At 43.5% G+C, this 20044-nt stretch overlaps 1 protein-coding gene across 5 annotated transcripts in view; it reads right to left on the bottom strand.

Annotated features, from left to right (window-relative positions):
• Window positions 1-20044, bottom strand: part of LOC143217659 (kin of IRRE-like protein 3) — a 363559-nt gene that overhangs the window by 47617 nt on the left and 295898 nt on the right. For 4 of the 5 annotated variants that reach the window (XM_076442193.1, XM_076442195.1, XM_076442196.1 and 1 more), the window contains exons 4-5: window positions 17486-17621; window positions 10388-10596 (exon numbers count right to left, since the gene is read on the bottom strand). In XM_076442193.1, the coding sequence (XP_076298308.1) occupies window positions 10388-10596; window positions 17486-17621 (345 nt within the window). The remainder of the gene's footprint in view (window positions 1-10387; window positions 10597-17485; window positions 17622-20044) is intronic. The other variant, XM_076442197.1, reaches the window with a different exon arrangement.

The raw sequence follows: 20044 nt of genomic DNA, 5'->3' as shown, positions 1-20044 counted from the left end.
TTAATTTTTTTTACAAAAAAATTCAATTTATTTACGAAAAATTAAGTTCATGAGAGTTTTCATGCAACTTTTATTTCTAACTTGAGTTTCAGGGCCCCAACATTTTTCCGCTTGGGCCTCCACTTGACTTCAACCGCCACTGATGCCTTGACATAGGACATCGGTTAAGTTGCATTATTCTTTTGAGCCTTTCGGTTTTATTTTCATGACTTTTTTCTGGTAAATACGTAAATCTTATATTATGAAGCTCAATGAATGCATAATCTGAAATTTTTAAAAATTGTAACATGTTTTATGACGTTTTACGACAACCACAGATTTATGAACGTCAGTTATTACTATTTTAATAACATTTTTAGGTATTAAAGACTTGCCCGTCACAATGAAACAATTACAACAAATATTCCTCGAAACCCATGTAACCGCTAGAAAAGGAAGAAGCCACACACCACACCGTTTCCGGAAAACGCGAAAATCCGGACGAGCATATCGAAGAACAGGGCACACAGTTTCCAGACGGTCGCATTTAAATATTTGTCCGTATGTCGGCGTTTCCTTTCGTTTCGCGTGGAGGCATGCGTTCCGGACGACACTCCGGATACAAGTTAATTAACGAATTCGCGGGCGATGGCTTAATTAAAGAGAACACGCGGTTGGGTGGTCGGCGCGCGATGAAAAATTCTCCCCGGGAAAACGTTGAAACAGAAATTCCCGCAGCGCGATACAAAAGACGACAAAACGTTCATTACTACGTCCTCGAAACCTGCACTTTCTTTCTTAGTACTCTTTATTTTGTTCCGCTCAGTCCGTCTCTCTCTCTTTCTCTTCCTCTCCTCTCTCTCTCTCTCTCTCTCTCTCTCTCTCTCTCTCTCTCTCTCTCTCTCTCTCTCGGTCCTTCGAGCTCGCCGTCTGTTCGATCCGGCTCGCGAGAACAGAGAGAGGGACGTTTGAAGTTTGTCCAAAGAACGACTTTGCCAGGGAACACGGTCCAACGAATATCCGTCGGACGTCTCGCGTCAGCTGCATAGTCCGAAACTGCATCCACCGTGCATAAATGCGACCCGAGCCGCCTGTCCCCTCGCCAGAGATGTAGCTTTTCGAACAACTTTGTTTACGTCTATCCCTCCCGAAAGATGCATCCCCCGATCCGCTAAACTTAACTTGTTCACTGGAGCAAACTCGTCCTTTGTACTCCTCCGCAATCTTATTGTTTATCTGATAGAACGGCGTCTCGTCGGATACCGTGGATGCAGTTCTGCCGACACAAATTAACCCTGATCACCAGTTCTTAAATTTAATTATTGCCCTGTTTGACTTAAAGGTCATTTGAAGGTCACAGACGCTACCGTTGGTGACTCTTGACCCTTCCGGAGATATGTGTCGAAACAGAGGGCCTATTTAAGAACAAAGGGCTCACTCAAAATCGGATCATAGTGGGGCTCCTGCAAGCGATGCAGCGAATTATACAGGGTGAGTCCGAAGAAACAGAACACCTAAATATCTCCGTTACTTTTTTGTTGTACAAAAAAACTTCTTAGGACAAAGTTTGAAGAGCTACATGTAACGGTGTAAGGGAAAATATTTTCGAGGTAATTTTTTTATGAGATTTCAAGGTCATTGATATTTTTTTTAATGGAATGACGTATTTTTTAATACATCAATCGATGCAACTGCATATTCGTTATGAAAATGTACTAGCCCATGTATGTCGAAAAGTTAGTATAGTTCACGAGATATTTCAATTTAAATAACTCTAAAACACCATTACTGTCGTATTAAGACGTTAGCGTTTACTTGCTAGTGTAAATTGAAGAGTTGAAATTGAAATTGAAAAATTCACGTTGAAAATGAAATTGAAGAGTTGAAATTACCGAAATGAAATTGAAAAATTTAAGTTGAAATTGAAAAATTGACGTTGAAATTGAAGAGTTGGAATTAACGAAATGAAATTGAAAAATTTAAGTTAAAATGGAAGAGTTGAAATTGAAGTTGGAATAGGAGAGTTAAATTTAAAGTTGAAATGGAAACATTGAAATTGAAGATGAAGTTGAAGAGTTGATATTGAAATTGAAGTTGAAATTGAAAAATTGATGTTGAAATTGAAATTGAAGAGTTGAAAAATTGAAGTTGAAATTGAAATATTGAAATTGAAGAGTTGAAATTGAGGAGTTGAAATTGACGAGTTGAAATTGAAATTGAAGTGGAAGGGTTGATATTGGAATTGAAGTTCAAGGGTTGATATTTTGAAATTGAAGTTGAAGGGTTGATATTGTAGTTGAAGTTGATATTAACGAAATGAAATTGAAAAATTGAAGTTCTAGTCCTACGTGTCCCTTTCCTACCTATACCTAAAAATCTCTAAATCCAAACTCCCCTCGATTCCCGCATCGCTGCCTGAACCTCGGCTCGTAACACCCTGTTCGACTAAAGGTCATTTGAAGGTCACAGTAGTATTTGCATCAATCGCGTCAAACATCTTTCTTGTGGCCTTCGTCGAATACCATGGGACAAGCATCCACTCAAATTAGACCTCCTCGAATCCGAGTAATTAAATGGGTCTGCCAAACGTTGGATCAACATGGACCCCGTGTCATCGGCGGACAAGGGTTAACCTCCATCATCCCTTCGCATCAACGTGAGAATCGTTCGGATCTACCCCTCGCAGCGATTCCCAGCGAGCGTCCCGTTCTAGACACAACTCTCAGTTATTGCGGACGAGGGAAGGCGATCGGTAGGGGTGGTTGATCGCCTATATTGATTAGGGGGATTATCCGGCTAGGAACTTTTCCTCGCGAATTGAAAAGTTCGCCCTCGGTGCGAAGATATACACCGATGACGCGTCGATACGAACGCCCACAGGGATTTCGAAAGGTCCCGTTCACTCTTCCACCATCTTAAACCCACCCCCGGGGCGCATTCTTGTTCTCAACACCCGAGGTTTACTTTGCTGCAACGACCGCTTGCACTCTGTTGATACACTCTTCAAGCCGGCGCCCGATGGATCCTCCACTGTTTGCCGCGCTGTGTTTCGGACAGGCTCCTCGCCAATTTCCGGATTCCCCTTATAAAAGCAAGTTGAACTGAAGGCGCTGTGAAAATCTCTTCACCCGATTCGCAATGAAATAAAATAACCCGGATGGAGGCGCTGCGCATTCTTCCGTCGCGATTGCAGTTTGTGCGGACTTCGCCGATCAACCCCTTGCATCTTGTCTCTTTGCCGTAATGCGACCGATGAGTTCAGAGACTGTTCCTATATCTGTTTTATGATCTTTGCAACGGTTTTGTCAATAGACAAACATTTCTGCGATATATTTCACTTTATCGTGCCATCGAATGTAGCCGCGTCTTCTCGATTTCCGCCACGTTTATGCAGTTCTACAGTCAGTTTGTATACAGGGTGAGTCACCAAAGGTATTTATCGGTGTTGCTTTCAAAGATACATTAACACTAGTAGTCCAGTCAACGAAAAGTTGTAGAAGGAAATGGAAGGAACACAATTTTTAACTTTGGGTCTTTGTTTGGACTAGTTAGGAGGTAAACATATTAAAAGTCTCCACTCCTAGGAGGTAAGCGGGGTGCAGGGGGGCTCGTAGAAGGTCCCCTTTTTCGGTTGTCCGCTTATATCTCGGAAACTAGGTGTCCTAGCGATAAGACCATTCTATGTATACAAAATTAAAGGTGACAAAATGTGCCATAAGATTGACTGCATACAGTTTTACGTTATCTCGCATAGTTTCCGAGATATCCGCGCTCAAAGTTCTCTAATTGTGCTGAAGAGTTAGCTAGTCAAATAAGGCAAAAAACGTGAGGCAAAAATTTCTTTTTCACAATTAGTGAACTTTGAGCGCGGATATCTCGGAAACCATGCGATATAGCGAAAAACTGAACGGAATCAATCTTATGGCACATTTTGTCGGCTTTAATTTTGTATAGAATGGTCTTATCGCTAGGACACCTAGTTTCCGAGATATAAGCGGAAAACCGAAAAAGGGGACCTTCTACATGCTCCCCCGCACCCCGTTTACCTCCTAGGAGTGGAGATTTTTAATATGTTTACCTCCTAACTAGTCCAAACAAAGACCCAAAGTTAAAAATTGTGTTACTTCCATTGCCTTCTTCAATTTTTCGTTGACTGGACTATTTAAGAATGAAACCCGTGCGGTATTTTGATCTTGCAAAATGGAGGGATCACCCTGTATATTTCCCGGTTGATTCCGGCGTCGATCAAGTCGAGTTTCTACATCGGAAGCGGCTGTTTTTCGCGGATTTTCCGAACGGGGAATGCCAGGGGAAGACGTCGCTTCGGTCGGTCGAGCGGATTCGCGGGCCATTAGTCACTGTAGCTCGCGGGCAACGGTGTTTCGCAAAAACCGATTCAAAATTGTCGAACGATGCAGCGGAGCTCGAATTGTCGATAAGGTCGGAAAGCAGGATGTCAGGCCGCGCCGTTTTGAGGGAGATTGATGAGGGCTCGTGGTTAGCAGCGTGTGTACAGAGTTAAATTGCCGCTCGGTGGGGGTAGATTCGGCCGCCCCCGGGGGGGTTGAGGTCAACTCTCGCTGCACACGCAGCTTTCCTGTCCCGCTGTCGTTAACACAAATTTATTTGTTGCTCTTCTCGTTCTTCCCCTGCAAACTGGTCTACACCGGCGCGTACACGGAAAATGTTTGTCTTGTATGTTTTCAACCCTTTGCACTCCTTTGTCCAGTGTGACTCGACATCGGAGAAAGAAAAATGCAAATGAAACATGTTTTTATAGTATGTATTTGGTTCTTCCTTTATTCATTTAATTTCGTATTTATAAGTTAACAACAAATATAAATTACAACAAAATTTGAGAGCTATATTTAATTATATCTTTCTATTACATAAAACAGTTTTGTGTTTTCTGACACGCTAAAACGACGAGCGCTTTGTCTTCTGCAGGGGAACCGAAAATTGAGTGACGTGACAGTGTGTATTTTTCAGAGAGAAAGAGTGTGATAGAGCCAGACAGCGAGAGGGAGAGAGGGAGAGAGATACGATACACGATACGCACGATACTTCAACTTCAATTTTTCAATTTCAACTTTAATTCCAACTTCAATTTCAACTTTAATTCCAACTTCAATTTCAACTCTTCCATTTCAACTTCAATTTCCACTCTTCCATTTCAACTTCAATTTTTCAATTTCTTCAATTTCAATTTTTCTATTTCAACGTCAATTCTTCAATTTCAACTTCAATTTTTCAATTTCAAATCTTTAATTTCATTTTCAACATCAATTTTTCAATTTCAATTTCAATTCTTCAATTTACACTGGCAAGTAAACGCTAACGTCTTACTACGACACTATTGGTGTTTTAGAGTTATTTGAATTGAGATATGTCCTCAACTACTAACTTTTCTACATACATGGGTTAGTACTTTTTTATAGCGAATGTCCAGCTGCATCGATTGATGTATTAAAAAATACCTCATACATTTAAAAAGATGACGTTGACCTTCGTATCTCTAAAAAGAATTACAAAAGAAACAAAAATTTTTTGGTATCCTACGAGTCCCATTTTACCTTTCAACTTTGTCCTTCAGGCGTGTGACGTATGTTTAAAAACAACAAAGATATTCAAGATGGTCAATTTAGGTGAATTACCCTGTATATTGTTTTATAAAAATTAGCAGACTGAATTTATTTAAATTTTTGACTATGTTTATAATAATACATGCTCGGATAAAGAAATTTTTTAAACAATTTCTAATGGAAGCAACTTTACAAGTTCAATAATTAAAGTATAAACAATGTGAAAGCGGTCATTTGCCCGGTCGCGGTACGGTTACCTTTAATTATAATTAGTAAACAAAATTGTTTAAAATAAGTAGCAGTCAAGAAACTGTCCTTTGATGTAAATTTCACATGAAACATTTCAAATAGTAGAGAGTTGTCGGCAACAAAATTGAGAAACAATTTGGAGTGCAAAGGGTTAGGGGGTTGCAACCCTTTACAGGCATGGCAAAGTAGAAAGTTTCAGCCGAAACAATAATTTACAGTTCCGTACAAGCAAATTCTACTAGTTCGAATAAAAAGTTTTGGTACACACCAAGTCTACAATGGCGAAATCACGTACTAAATCTGACCCCTTGGGGAAAACATTCGTCTTATATGTTTTTAAAAGGTTACACACCCCTTTCGAAGTGGGACAAAGTCGAAACTTTTAGCTGAAATAACAATTTACAGTCTGGAAGCAAATTTCACTAATTTAGATAAAAAGTTTTCGTGCACAACTTGTATCATAGATCTTCGGAACAATCGTGGCTGGACTGCCCCATTACGACAATATTTTATACCCTTTAAAACTGTTTCAGTTGAAAATGATAGCGTTTCTTCAAACGATCACCAGTAAAATAACTTTAGCACCACCATTTTACTGAGAATACAGAATAAAACAAATACGATTGTGTTCCTTAAAACAGTCACTATAAAATGCTCACTGATAGATTTTTTATTAACCTCAACTCTCCTGAGATAGGAAAGACATTGTTATATTATTTTCAACCTATTAAACATACCAAGAAAGAAAAGAGATTTCTATTTCACTCCAGTCTGTTGCAATGCAGGTAGAAAATTTTTATCTAGCTCATAAAGATCCATATGTATACAGTAAAGTCGCGCGGTGTGGGGATCGTTGAACGCGATGACGTACTACCGAGAGGTGTAACGGTTAAATTTATTAATAGTTTATATCTCCTAAACGCATAGGCTTTTTAAAAAAATTTCTTCTAAATATTGCAGTGTCATCCAGTTCTGAGCTATGTTCACAATTTCAAGTCTCTAGCTGATCGGGAAGTTAGTTTAAAATCAATTGCAAAATTTGTACCGCGCAAACAAACAGGCAGACAGACAAGAAAGCGAGCTAATAAAAACGTGGTAAAATAATGTCGGAATGCGATCACTCCCCGTGCAGAACACGGCTGTTGGACAGTAAACGCGACTTTACTGTGATAAACACAATACATGTCTAAAATCAATAAAAACGGTGTTCTACGAATTATAATACCGAATATACTCCTTTATAAGTTACACCAGTGAGTACTCCGTCCGTGAAAAATTATAATATCAATTATTTCTCGTTGCGAGTAAAAATAAGTCAGCCTTGCAGTTAGTTGACTTCGATTGCACAGCAGTAAACAAAGCGCAGAGATTTTTTTCACCGCGGCCCCAGCTCGGAGCATATCGTTATCATATTTTATCGGGACTCGTCAGTCGGCGGATGCACTTTAGCATCAATTTTCATGCGGAAAATGCAGCTGGTCGGTCACATAAATTACTCAAAGCGATTCCGGTTCGGACAATCGTCTCGAACGAAATAAGGTTGTCCGGGATCCGGGAGATGTTCCCGATATCGAGCGAAGAAAGAACGGGCCGCCACGTGGGTAAATGGGAGCATCTTTTTCCCTGTGCGGGGCCGTTGTACCCGTGCAAACGGCCTTGCGCCGCGATTTTAATCTCACTCTCGGTCTCGGGTTGCACAGAGCCGCGGTGCAAGGCGCGTTGCAATTCAAACAAATTCGATGCGCTCGGGCAACCGTGCGATCGAACTCCAACCGATATCTCGGAATTACTTGGTCTCGGGGAAAAATTGTTTCCAGCATCGGGAATCTCGTTAGGAAAGTTGAGGGAACGCGAGGAGGAAAGTTTTCGCCGGCGGAATGGTTCGTTCGGCACGCTCGCCGCTGCTAGTTATCCTTAAACATTAATCTGGGAAACCGAGGCCCGTTAGTATCGGACGATCGTTAATAAAGGGTCATTCATTCACCGTCGATTTTGTTCTAAATGAAATATGTTGTAGTCCATGTGAAATTAGCGGGGGTTTAAGTCATCGTTTTGCCGGATTCGAATTTTTTTAGAAATGACAGTCCTTTGAAATTGGCAATTTTTGAGCTGTTTGGCGAAAACGGGCCTCACTTACGAATTTTTATCTCGGGAACTGTTTGTCCGATTGAGCTACAATTTTTTTCGTTTTATTCGGAAAGGATTGGGCTATTACAAAATAATTTTTTCAACCACCATAATCGACTTTACAATGTCGAAAAAATTAAACAAATTCTTTTTTTACGTTTTTTTCGATGAGGGGCAAGAGTGATATTAATTTTGAAAAAATATGGTTATATCTCCTTGAGGTTTCCCCATTAAAACGAGCCCTTGAAAAGAATGGTGATTTGAAAAATGGCGTCACAACCAGCAGGTAAACGACACCTTTATATGGCGCCTGGAAAAAGTGATCGATTTGGCATGGAATTACCCAGACTTCTAATAAACGGACGCTTTGCGATAACTCTAAATCCCGGCCCTTCGGAGCTGCGATCGATGTCTGCATCGGTCTACGCGAAATTAGCTTGCGGAATTAATTCCGCCCGATCTTAATCCGTTGTTCAGCCAGCCGCCAGTGCTGACCGTTCCCCCGTTAAAATGCCAAACCCGTGGAAAAACATTTGCTTTCGATATCGGCCGTGGACACTCTGTCGCTCGATTACTCGATTACCCAGCACGAACTGCGATTCTCGAGCTTCTATGTCGTTTGACTATATGTGGGTCGCGAATGCTTCCGGCATCGGCCATTTTTATAGTGGTTATTACGAACCGAGCTGCCGGGCTGCTTTTTACTTTACCGGACTCAAAATTTGTGCCTTTCTCCTATAAATTATGATGTATTTGGTATGTAATCCAGTAGATTTGCACCCGGGGCTGCTGTAGATCGAAGTTTCGATCCTGTGGGATCAATGGTTCAGGAGTTATGCTTGCTTAAAGTTGAGCATTTTTCAGTGTTTTTGACAGGTAATGGCGCCGCCATATTGGTTTGTAGTGTCGCGTGCCGCTTACTGAGCAGAGGCCGGGGGCATGGTAAGCGGCTCGCGGTTATCAGTACAAACCAATATGGCGGCGCCCTTACCTGTCAAAAACACTGAAAAATGCTCAACTTTAAGCAACCATAACTCCTGAACCATTGATCCTACAGGATCGAAACTTCGATCTGTAGTTTCTCCGGGTAAAAATCAACTGGATTACATACTAAATGCATCATAATTTGTAGGAGAAAGGCACAAATTTTGAGTCTGGTAAAGTAAAGTTTACCCGGTGCCATGTTATTGTATTCTAACTCCTTAATGTGTAGAAGAGTAAGCGTGTGTCTAAACGTGCCTAAGCACCGTCAATTGTACAATTGTACATACAGCAGTGGGTAATTTCCGTTTCCCAAAGTTTAATACAGGAAATTCGATGTTGCCTATATTAATGCTCAATTTCGTAACTCTTGATTACGAAAATGTAAATTCGCTTGGGAATCCCTAGTTTAACTTCTTAAGAACGAATGCTGCCATGTTGGCCATGGCTTTTGTATTTAAATTTGAGCATTGCGAATAAATAATTCATTCATTGAAACCGTCTGCAAGTATTACCCATGCCACACTTGAATTTGCAAATTTGACAAAGGAATTTGGTGATGTGAAAATTGTTTCGAATTACACAGGGTGAGCCAAGTTGAATTTCTGTGTTCGTGTCACTTATTTTTAGAGATATCAAGGTCACCTTCGTTTTTGTAAAGGGAACCACCCCTTTCTAAACATCTGCAATAATAGGCCCTTTCGTTACGAATTCAGTGACTATAATCATTCAAGGTCATTCAAGGTCACGCATAGAGAAAACATATATGTATAAAATTTAAATGTCCTTCAATGTTATTGAATGTTTTTAAACATCCTCTAGCCGATTACGCTGCGATTTATTTACTAACAGTATTTTTCCAAACGCGATTCAACTATGTCTTATTCAATGAAAAATAATAATAATAATGTTCAATAATAAAAGTACCTTTCTTCATAAGGCAATCGGGTCTGCACTGCATTTTGTCCACATTCACAGTAAACCGTTATCATACCACACCTTCCAATCAAAAGGGATTATCATTGTTGTTCAAAAAGGGTGGTCCCATTTACAAAAATGAAGGTGACCTTGATATCTCCAAAAAAATGACATGAAAACAAAAATTCATGTTTGTCCTCGAGACATTTAATGTATGATTTGAAAACAACCAAAATATTTCAAGCTATTTCAGGTGCTAACGTTAGGTGACTCCGAATAACCTTGAAAATGGATCCGGAGGTCAAATACAAGGTACTGGACATATCTCCTCCATCAATCCCTGCAACTTTTATTGCAAACATTTTTACCGAATATGCTTATCTAGGAAGTTAACACCCCTGGACGGGTGGTTTTGGACACCCTGCATAATGTAATTTTTATGTATAAATGTAGCAAAATTGTTCAGTTTCGTACAGCTCCTGTTTCTTTATTACTCTTCGATGATCTGGAATGACGGAATTGAGAAGATTGCGAAAAGATTGTGTACTTACATCTCACGTCGAACCTCACTTCGGTGCTGGAGGACATGGTCGGGTTGGCGTACGCCGGATGAATGGCGACACACCTAATCGGCTGGCCATAGCGCGACCGCTCCGCCATAATCTCGCAGATGCTGTACGTGGCCCAAGTGCGGGGATTATCAATCTCCGTCGAGTTTACCTGGGGCCTGAGAGTCCTCACTTCGGTCTCGCCCACGTACCTGCGCGCATTTCCCCCGAAAATTTGCATTTCCAATGGCCGTTCTGTAACAACTCTGCGCGGAGTGAAATCCCACGGACACCGACGACCCCTCGTCGCTCTCATCCCCTACCGCTCTAGACCTTCTTCTTCGACTTGCTACACTCCATCCCCCTTTCGCCTCTCTCTCTCGAAACTATCACCAACCCCCTCGATACCACTGTTTTCCTTTCTCACTCTACCTCCTCTCTCTCTCTCTCTCTGTACTCTCCATCGTCCCAGTTCCATCTCCGTCCCCATGTTTTCCTTCCTCGCTCCGTCTTCGCGAGCGAAACCAAAGATTGAAGCGGGTAATCGCCCCGAGGGTTTGCCTCTCCACTCGGGAATCCCGAAGTGTCTCGAGTTCTAAAGCAGAGATTTCGCTGCTCCGCGAGGCTGTGGTCCCAGTCGCGAAGGGAATTACGATTTTCTAGCTTGAGTGCCGCCAAGAGCAGGATTTCGGGCCACGATCTTGTCCGAAAGCTTCCCAGATTGGTAACTTCTGTTTCCAAATGCCGATACGTTCTCGTAGAACGCCGCCCCCCCCCACCGTCAATACAACGTGGCCTGGGTGGGGCCAACAGGGGCTGTTTGCCCCTCACTGCCACCTGGGGCATGCTCTGGGTCAAATCAAAACACCAATACCTCAGACGGCTGCTCTTTTCTTTACCGGACTCCGTTTGTGCCTTTCTCCTATAAATTATTATGCATTTGGTATGTAATCCAGTAGATTTTTACCCGGAGAACCTGCAGATCGAAGTTTCGATCCTGTAGGATCAATGGTTCAGGAGTTATGGTTGCTTAAAGTTCAGCATTTTTCAGTGTTTCTGACAGGAATGGGCGCCGCCACATTGGTTTGTAGTGACATTTGCGCGCCGCCTTCCTCGCAGAACCGCTAGATGGCAGTTGGTTGGCGATTAGATCGGGGGCTCGCAATCGTCACTACGAACCAACATGGTGGCGCCCTTACCTGTCAAAAACACTGAAAAATGCTCAACTTTAAGCAACCATTACTCCTGAACCATTGATCCTACAGGATCGAAACTTTGACCTACAACCGCCCTGGGTACAAATCTACTGGATTACACACCAAATACATGATAATTTATAGGAGAAAGGCATAAATTTTGAGTACGGTAAAGTAAAGTTTATCCGAACGGATTTATGTGACAATCTAATACTGCATAATATACATTCAAAATTTTTAGCAATAAATGCCACAGTCATCTAGTAGTAGTAGTAGTAGTAGTAGTAGTAGTAAGTGCGTTTGCCGGGGAAGGGCGAGTCGGCCGCCTCTCGCTTCCTTAAGGCACACCGGATCTTTCATCACCAGTATCACAATTGGCGCTGCCGGCACTCGGCCCTTTTGCGGGTTGCAGGTATCCACGTTTTTCAGCCGTCCCCTCTGTTTTATTCGGCCCGGGCCATTTTCAGAGTCGTCGACTTACTAGACGGGTCGGTCATCATTGATGATGCGGGCCATGCTACCTAATTTTTTGTCAGTTTTTGAGCTGTTTTACGGCTCGGTGTGAACGTCGGGCCCCCTCACCTTCAGACCTGCAGGGTGTCTCGCCTGCCCTTTCAGACTCCCCCCACTTCACCATAATTTTCATGTCGAATGTGTCAAGTGTTTTGAAGCCCGTCCCTACTCTGTTTCCGGATAGTCCAGAAACCTGCCCACACCCTCCCCTAGGGCTAATCCCTCCGCCTGAGTCTATTGGGAGTTCAAGATGCAAGGGACCGCGTATTGTTTGACCATTGGGAGGAAGTTACTGCTACTTGGGATCCGATCCGACTTTATCGAAATCACGGCTGGGCCGAGATATCAATTCCATACGGTCTTCACTTGCCGAGTCTACTTCGCGCTGGGGTTGAGAAGGAAGGGTTCACCAACTTCCCCGAAATCTGTCTCCTGAGAGATTCGATATCGGGTTCATCGAGATCTTCCTTCATGGGTGGGCTTGACACATCCTAGAAAGTATGGCTGATTGTTTGGATGTGACCATCATCCTCGGTTCTGGTCGGTGTTCAGCAATTAGCTCCGTCCACCCGGCCTTTCCCTTAAAGGTTTCTTAATTCCGTTTGCGTTTCTTGATTCCATTTTTTAGTAGGGTCCATGCCCAGTTTCCACAGTGGTACCATTTGTTCGCTGACCACCCCCTTTTCCTTACTCTATCCCCCAAACAGGGGAGATAGAGTAGCGGCGGGTACCCTTATGAGGCGGGATGGCAAACTTGGGCTTCCAACAGTTCACCGATTCCTTGGATAAAGGGGAAATTGTTGCCATTGGTTGCCCTATGACCCCGACAGTAGGTACCGAGCCCGTAGCAGGAGAAAAAACCACCTTGGAAATTTATGCCACACCCGGGAATCGAACCCTGGCCTTCCTGCTACGAATCAGACACTCTACCACCTGAGCCACTGACCCGACCCACAGTCATCTAGACTATACGACTTTGTTTCACGTTCTCTGGGTGAACTGCCCCAAGTAGACCTGGCTGCGTTGTTCCTCCGGGAACCTAGGACCCCTACTCCGCAGCCTAAACCCCGCCCACCGTTGTACACAGCCCGGAGCGCGCCTGCTTATCGAATTCTCACGTCCTCCAGCCTATTTGCCATGCAGCTATTTACCATTTCGCCTCTCAGGAATCCTTACAACGTATAACAACGTTCACAGGACTAACGCAATCCCGTTTCGCGAAGTGTCCTCGAAGCACTCAAACAGTCAACGTCCCGGGAACCGTCTGTCACCGATCCGAGCCGGTTAACGTCTCTAGATGTCATGCACTGTCAATTAAGTCGATTCCTAAGGGAAGATGGTATTCGAAGACTCGTTTTCCATCGTAATTCGCGGGTTCCTGCGGCACGCGCCACGAACTTCCAAGTTTCCCGGGGTAGGTCTCGTTTTCCATTCGCCTATAAATTAATTAACGTTCTCTCGCGTAGCTTATCATCCTCCGTCGAGCCGTTATTCCGCCGTTTCGTTCCGTCGTCGAGATTTCTGTTATTTCTGCGCCCCCCCCCCTGGGGGGTGCAAGCAAACCGTGCAGCCCCTTAACTTCGTCTGGATACCCAGGCCGGAATGGATCATGATTATTCATGGGCAGTTGGAGAGAGAAACAGAGAGAGAGAGAGGTAGTTGCTCTCTCTCTATACCATCAGTGCAAGATCCGCAACGGTGCATTACGAGGCCGAGGATGTTCGCGCACGGAGAAACGAACTCCGTTCGAGCTGCCACCGAGAGCCTGGTACGAGGGGGCGTGGGTACGCGAGTATGCACGCGTTTTCGCGGAAGACACGGGGTCAGAGATATCGGTGCCCCGACGAAATAATAGCTCGGAACCAGTGGGAGAGCCAGAGTGCTCTTTTCTACCCCGCTCGATCCTTTTCGCCGTTCGTTAAATCCCCAGTTACGATTCATAAAGCCGGCCGTTCCCGGCCAACGCCGGAGAATTTCAATTCGAAAATCCACCTTTCTTCACTGCGCGATCCATTCGACGCATTGCTCACCGTTCGATTTACTCGATACGCTAAGCATTCGGTTTGATAGCCCTAGACCCTTTCAACGGGATGACAAGTTAATCCGTTGATCGGTAACGAAGTGCCGGACTCATGATGAAGATTTCAAACAGGGTCTACCAAATATGAAGTGGTGACAGTCTATGTATATTTGTTTGGTTCAACACCGGCTGAAGGGTTTAATTTACCGACCTCAAAATTTGTGCCTTTCTACTATACATTATGATGTATTTGGTATGTAATCCAGTAGATTTTTAACCGGAGAACCTGCAGATCGAAGTTTCGATCCTGTAGGATCAATGGTTCAGGAGTTATGGTTGCTTAAAATTGAGCACCTTTCAGTGTTTTTGACAGGTAGGGCGCAGCCATAGTGGTTTGTAGACGGTCACGCGCCGCTTACTAAGTTGGTTGGGATTAGGTCGGGAGAAGGGGTGGCAAAGACCGGTGCTTCTGCAAAAACACTGAAAAATGCTCTTTAAGCAACCATAACTCCTGAACCATTGATCTGAACCATTGGTTCATTTTCTTTGCATTGTAATACAATTTTTCTATGGTCACTATTGGAGCAGAAAATTAATTCTGTTCATTTGGAAGACTTCTTGCAATTGTAGAAGTATCGGCAGTCGTGATATAGTCCAGTCAACGAAAAGTTGTAGAGGGAAATGGAAGGAACACAATTTTTAACTTTGGGTCTTTGTTTGGTCTAGTGAGGAGGTAAACATACTAAAAGTCCCCACTCCTAGGAGGTGAGCGGGGTACCGGGGCGCAGGTAGAAGTGCCACAAGATTGATTTCATCCAGTTTTTCGCTATCTTGCATAGTTTCTGAGATATCCGCGCTCAAAGTTCACTAATTTCTTTTTCACAATTGCTGAACTTTGAGCGCGGATATCTCGAAGACTATGCGAGATAGCGAAAAACTGAATCCAATCAATCCTGTGGCATATTTTGTCAGCTTTAATTTCGTATCGAATAGTCTTATCGCTAGGACACATAGTTTCCGAGATATAAGGAGGAAACCGAAAAAGGGGACCTTCTACGTGCCCCACTGTACCCCGCTCACCTCAAAGGAGTAGGAACTTTTAGTAGGGATTTTTACCTCCTAACTAGTCCAAACAAAGTCCCAAAGTTAAAAATTAAAACACCCCCCAAGTCCTTTCGATTCCGCACAGCAGCCACAAGTGCTAAACGAGAACGGTTTCTTCGTGTTAGAAATAGAAATTGCGGACCACCAGCTATACCGGCTCGACGAGGAGACCTACCAAGTAATTACAGCCGGTAATCGTTCGATTATCGAGAAACCCTTGCCAGGGAGGCGCGAAAGACACGGTTGGGCTGGAATTAAGTCGTCCGAAGTCCGTGAAACGAAATCAACTCGGGACTGACGCGAGCTAATCGAATGAATCCCCGAGAAAGACGTTCCTCGAAGACGAGAGGGGAGGATGGGGAGCAGCAAGGAGAACCACGCAATCTAGAACGCATTGAAACGTTTTCCCTTGAAAACGGTGGTGGAGGGGTTGTCGACCCCTATCCATCCACAGCGCACAGCTGATGTCTAAAGGGCGGACTCTTTGAGGCGAGGAACATTTTCTCGGCCGTTCTGGTTGGGTGCCGAGCGTGCTCCGCCCACTTAATCAAGTGCTCATTCCGAGTACGAAACATTTACTTTTCCGCAAGCGGAGCGGATTAACTTGCTATGCAACCGAGTATCGATGCTGGTGGCCGAAAGCCTTCCGCTGGGTCAGCGTTTCGTCAATGAAACGGTCGAAAGATATGCAAACAGAGAACGGGAGAAAGAGATAGCTGGCGAGAACCAGAGAGTTTCGCTGGTTGGCATAACCCTCTCTCGTCCCCTGCTCTAATACTATCAGCTGTGCGAGGTAGACTGACACTACACGGTAAACAAGCAAACCCGTGCAAGATATAGCTGTGTGTTCGCTTAGTGCCCGCGATTTTTGCCCAGTTAGCGGTCACTAGTTCCCGCCACAATCTGGCACTGGCTTTACGACCTGCCCAATAGTCAGTTATTAGGTTGGCAACTAATAGGGAAGGACCCCAAGTGACCGACTTCGATTTTGATAATCTTTTGTGAGACGATGGTATATGGCTCCCTAATGATGTCTGCAAAATATTAGCTGTAGTTATTCAATAGTTTTCAAGATATGAACAATTAAACTTCATACGTGCTTCATGTACTATGATTTGCAGCTCAAGTTTTCGAAGTTCAATTGGTCATATCTTTAAAACTATTGTGTAACTACACCTAATATTTTGCAGACATCATTAGGGATCCATATATCACCGTCTCACAAAAAATTATCAAAATCGAAGTCGGACACTTGGGGTTCCTCCCTTGTAAGTTCGCGATCTCCACATTTTCCCAAGCATAGACATTTATATGTATAATATACTTTTTAAGCATAAGTATTTTATATCAAATTAATCGCAAAATTCAGAGCTTTACAATGATGTACAGTTCAAAAGGAATGGCCACTGAATGAGGTTACAGTGATACAATAAAAGAATTAGGAAACAAAAGGTCGCGAATTTTTTTTCGCAATTAGTGAACTATGAGCGTGGATATCTCGGAAACTATGCGAGATAGCGAAAAACTGAATGGAATCAATCTTGTGGCATATTTTATCAGCTTTAATTTTGTATCGAATGGTCTTATCGCTAGAACACATAGTTTCCGAGATATCCGCGCACAAAGTTCACTATTTTTATTATTTGACTAGGTAACTCTTCAGCACAATTAGTGAACTTTGAGCGCGGATTTCTTGGGAACTATGCGAGATAGCGAAAAAGTGAATAGAATCAATCTTGTGGCACATTTTATCAGCTTTAATTTTGTATGGAATGGTCTTATCGCTAGGACGCATAGTTTCCGAGATATAACCGGAAAACTCGGCTCACTTCCTAGGAGTGGGGACTTTTAGTATGTTTACCTCCTAACTAGTCCAAATAAAGTCCCAAAGTTAAGAAAAGAAAGTCAAGTTAAGGAAGGAAGGATTAACATCCATATTTATTAGGCTCTGTCTGAAATCTTCGTCACAAATCTCTGACTCGTTATTCAACCAATAACTAACAACCGTAAACAACCCAGGCTGTTTCAACGTGGTAAGTAGTCAGAAAATTGGTTCGGCCTATTGCAGTCGGTTCTGAAAGGACAAAGGTCTCGAAAATCGTATCGAGGGGGTTGCAAAGATTGGCTTCGCTCGATTCCATGGTATCGATCGACGGCCCCAATTTCTCTGGGGGTCCAAAAGGGGGATGGAGAAAAAGGTTTGCGACGAGAGGGGTCGCCGGCGAAACGGTTAAGTAGTACGGAACCAACGGTGCAGCGATTACGAACCATTTAATTAGAGGCGAAGGATTCCCATACCGCGCTCTGCAAGTGAGCGTCGCGATCTCACCTGCTCGAGCTGTCACGTTGCTGCCGGGCAGAATTAGACGATCCGCGTACTCTATCTGCGGTCGCTGTGGGCTGACTGGAACGAGAAAATTAGCACTGGTTAATTTCGCCGATCCGACTGTTCCATTTTTCATCCGGTCCCGGTTCGAACGGCGAGCCGACGAGACCAGACGTCTACGACAAAATACGCCGATAACAGGGCGGATTTGCCTAATCACACACACACACACACACACACACCGCACAAGCGCACTGCGTCCAACCTTCCTCTTTAGAATGAGCCCTCATCCAGCCCACAATTTGTTCAAATAAGGTCAAACAACGTCTGTGCGCAAACCCATGTTTCAACCCCTTTTTCTAGTAAGATTCTAGTCCCTTTCTAGTTACAAATCGAGCCTATACTAGCCCCTTAAAGCAAGTAGATCAAATGGGAAAAAGTAGAGATACTTTATTATTGTCGTCTCATTTAAATAATTCAGAAAGGAATAAAATGTCCACGAAAACCAGGGACAACATGTGCGACGATTATCGAAAATGGTAGAGAAAAACATATAACGCACAGTTGCCGAGTATTGTACAGCCAATCAGCGTTCGAACAACACAGAGGAATAAAAGTGGATGGTTTTATCGATAAACGAACAACTTTATCGCTGCCGCGCAACAGATGTTCAGCCGGCGAAAAAGTTGTTGCGTCGAATAATGTTATTTTCGATTGTGCCCGATTTTTCGTCGATTGTCGCTGTTTCGCAGTTTTACACCGGCCTCTCCAGCGAGCGCGTTGTTCAGAGCACATTCGATCGCTAATTCAATGAACTCGGCTCTTGTTTTCTGAATAAAATTCGATTGATATTTCAGCTTTAACGCACTCGAACTTGCGAATACTACGGTAATTACAAGATAAATCATCGAATCTGCTTTAATTTTCGACCGCGGAGATATCTCGACTCGAAATATTTTTCAACGATAGTGTATCCACTGCAAAAACGGTCGATCCGGCGGAACCATTAATCTCGCTACAATGGGAATAACACGGGATGAAAAGCTAAGGGAGCCTGGTTTTTCACGATTGTGCCAATTTTTCCGTACGCGAACGCCCGGCGCGATCAAAATTGAAAACGCGAGAATTTTCACAAGCCGAGCTTTTGAATGGCAGCGTGGGGGATGCTGCACGTTTTTGATAACTTTTTGCGCGACGCAAGATCCGTTCCGACTTCGGATCCTTATCTTCCAATTCTTTTTCGAGCAAATTTTTCAATGCAATATTAAAAAACAACCGTCAATTAAACCACTAAATACAGTTGAAATTATATCGTGTTTAGTGTGATTTTCGATTTGATCACTTGACAACCAAGATAGGCGGCAGCACTGTAGACTGTAGACTTTAGACAGTGCTGCCGCCTATCGTGGCAGTCGAGGAATACATTTTCACGAGACTGCGACAGCTACATTAGTCCAGTCAATGAATGCGCATAACGGGGGAGTAGAGGGAAATGGAAGGAACACAATTTTTAAATTTGGGACTTTGATTGGACTAGTTAGGAGGTGAACATACTAAAAGTTCCTACTCCCTAGAAGGGGGCACGTAGAAGGTCCCCTTTTTCGGTTTTCCGCTTATATCTCGGAAACTATCCGCCCCAGCGATAAGACCATACTATACAAAAATAAAACTGACAAAATGTGCCACAAGATTGATTCCATTCAGTTTTTTGCTATCTCGCATAGTTTCCGAGATATCCGCGCTCAAAGTTCACTAATTGTGAAAAAGAAATTTTTGCCTCACGTTTTTTCCCTTATTTGACTAGCTAACTCTTCAGCACAATTAGTGAACTTTGAGCGCGGATATCTCGGAAACTATGCGATATAGCGAAGAACTGTACGCAGTCAATGATATGGCACATTTTGTCACCTTAAATTTTGTACAGAATGGTCTTATCGCTAGGACACATAGTTTCCGAGATATAAGCGGAAAACCGAAGAAGGGACCCTTCTACGCGCCTGCCTGCACCCCGCTCACCTCCTAGGAGTGGGGACTTTTAATATGTTTACCTCCTCACTAGTCCAAACAAAGACCCAAAGTTAAAAATTGTGTTCCTTCCATTTCCCTCTACAACTTTTGGTTGACTGGACTACCAGCGGTGTGTGAGTGTGCCAGCACACTCTCGCTCAAGCCGATCTCCCACCCTTATGCCCGAGCATGGAGCGGATAGTAGAGGCCAAGGTTCTTTTTAGTGGGTAGTGGGGGGACGACCGACCATCTGTCCTCCTTAGTCCCACACTACCCCTTCTGGGGTTTGCATAAAAGCATTTTTCCCCCAGCCGCAGCCGTAACAAAAAAAAAAACGTGTGGATAAGAGTGGTTCTTCTAATATCTCGGACAGAAGGCCGCTATTAGACTAGGCCACTGGTGGCGCAATTTGGTGGCGCCACCTAATTGAAGAGCTTTTATGAATCGGTAACTGGTGGACTTTTCTTTTTCTCGTTTCTTCTCTATTTGTCTAA

This window comes from Lasioglossum baleicum, chromosome 17 (assembly GCF_051020765.1).
Source record: "Lasioglossum baleicum chromosome 17, iyLasBale1, whole genome shotgun sequence".
Lineage (NCBI taxonomy): Eukaryota > Metazoa > Arthropoda > Insecta > Hymenoptera > Halictidae > Lasioglossum > Lasioglossum baleicum.
This window is presented reverse-complemented; position numbering and strand designations above follow the sequence as displayed.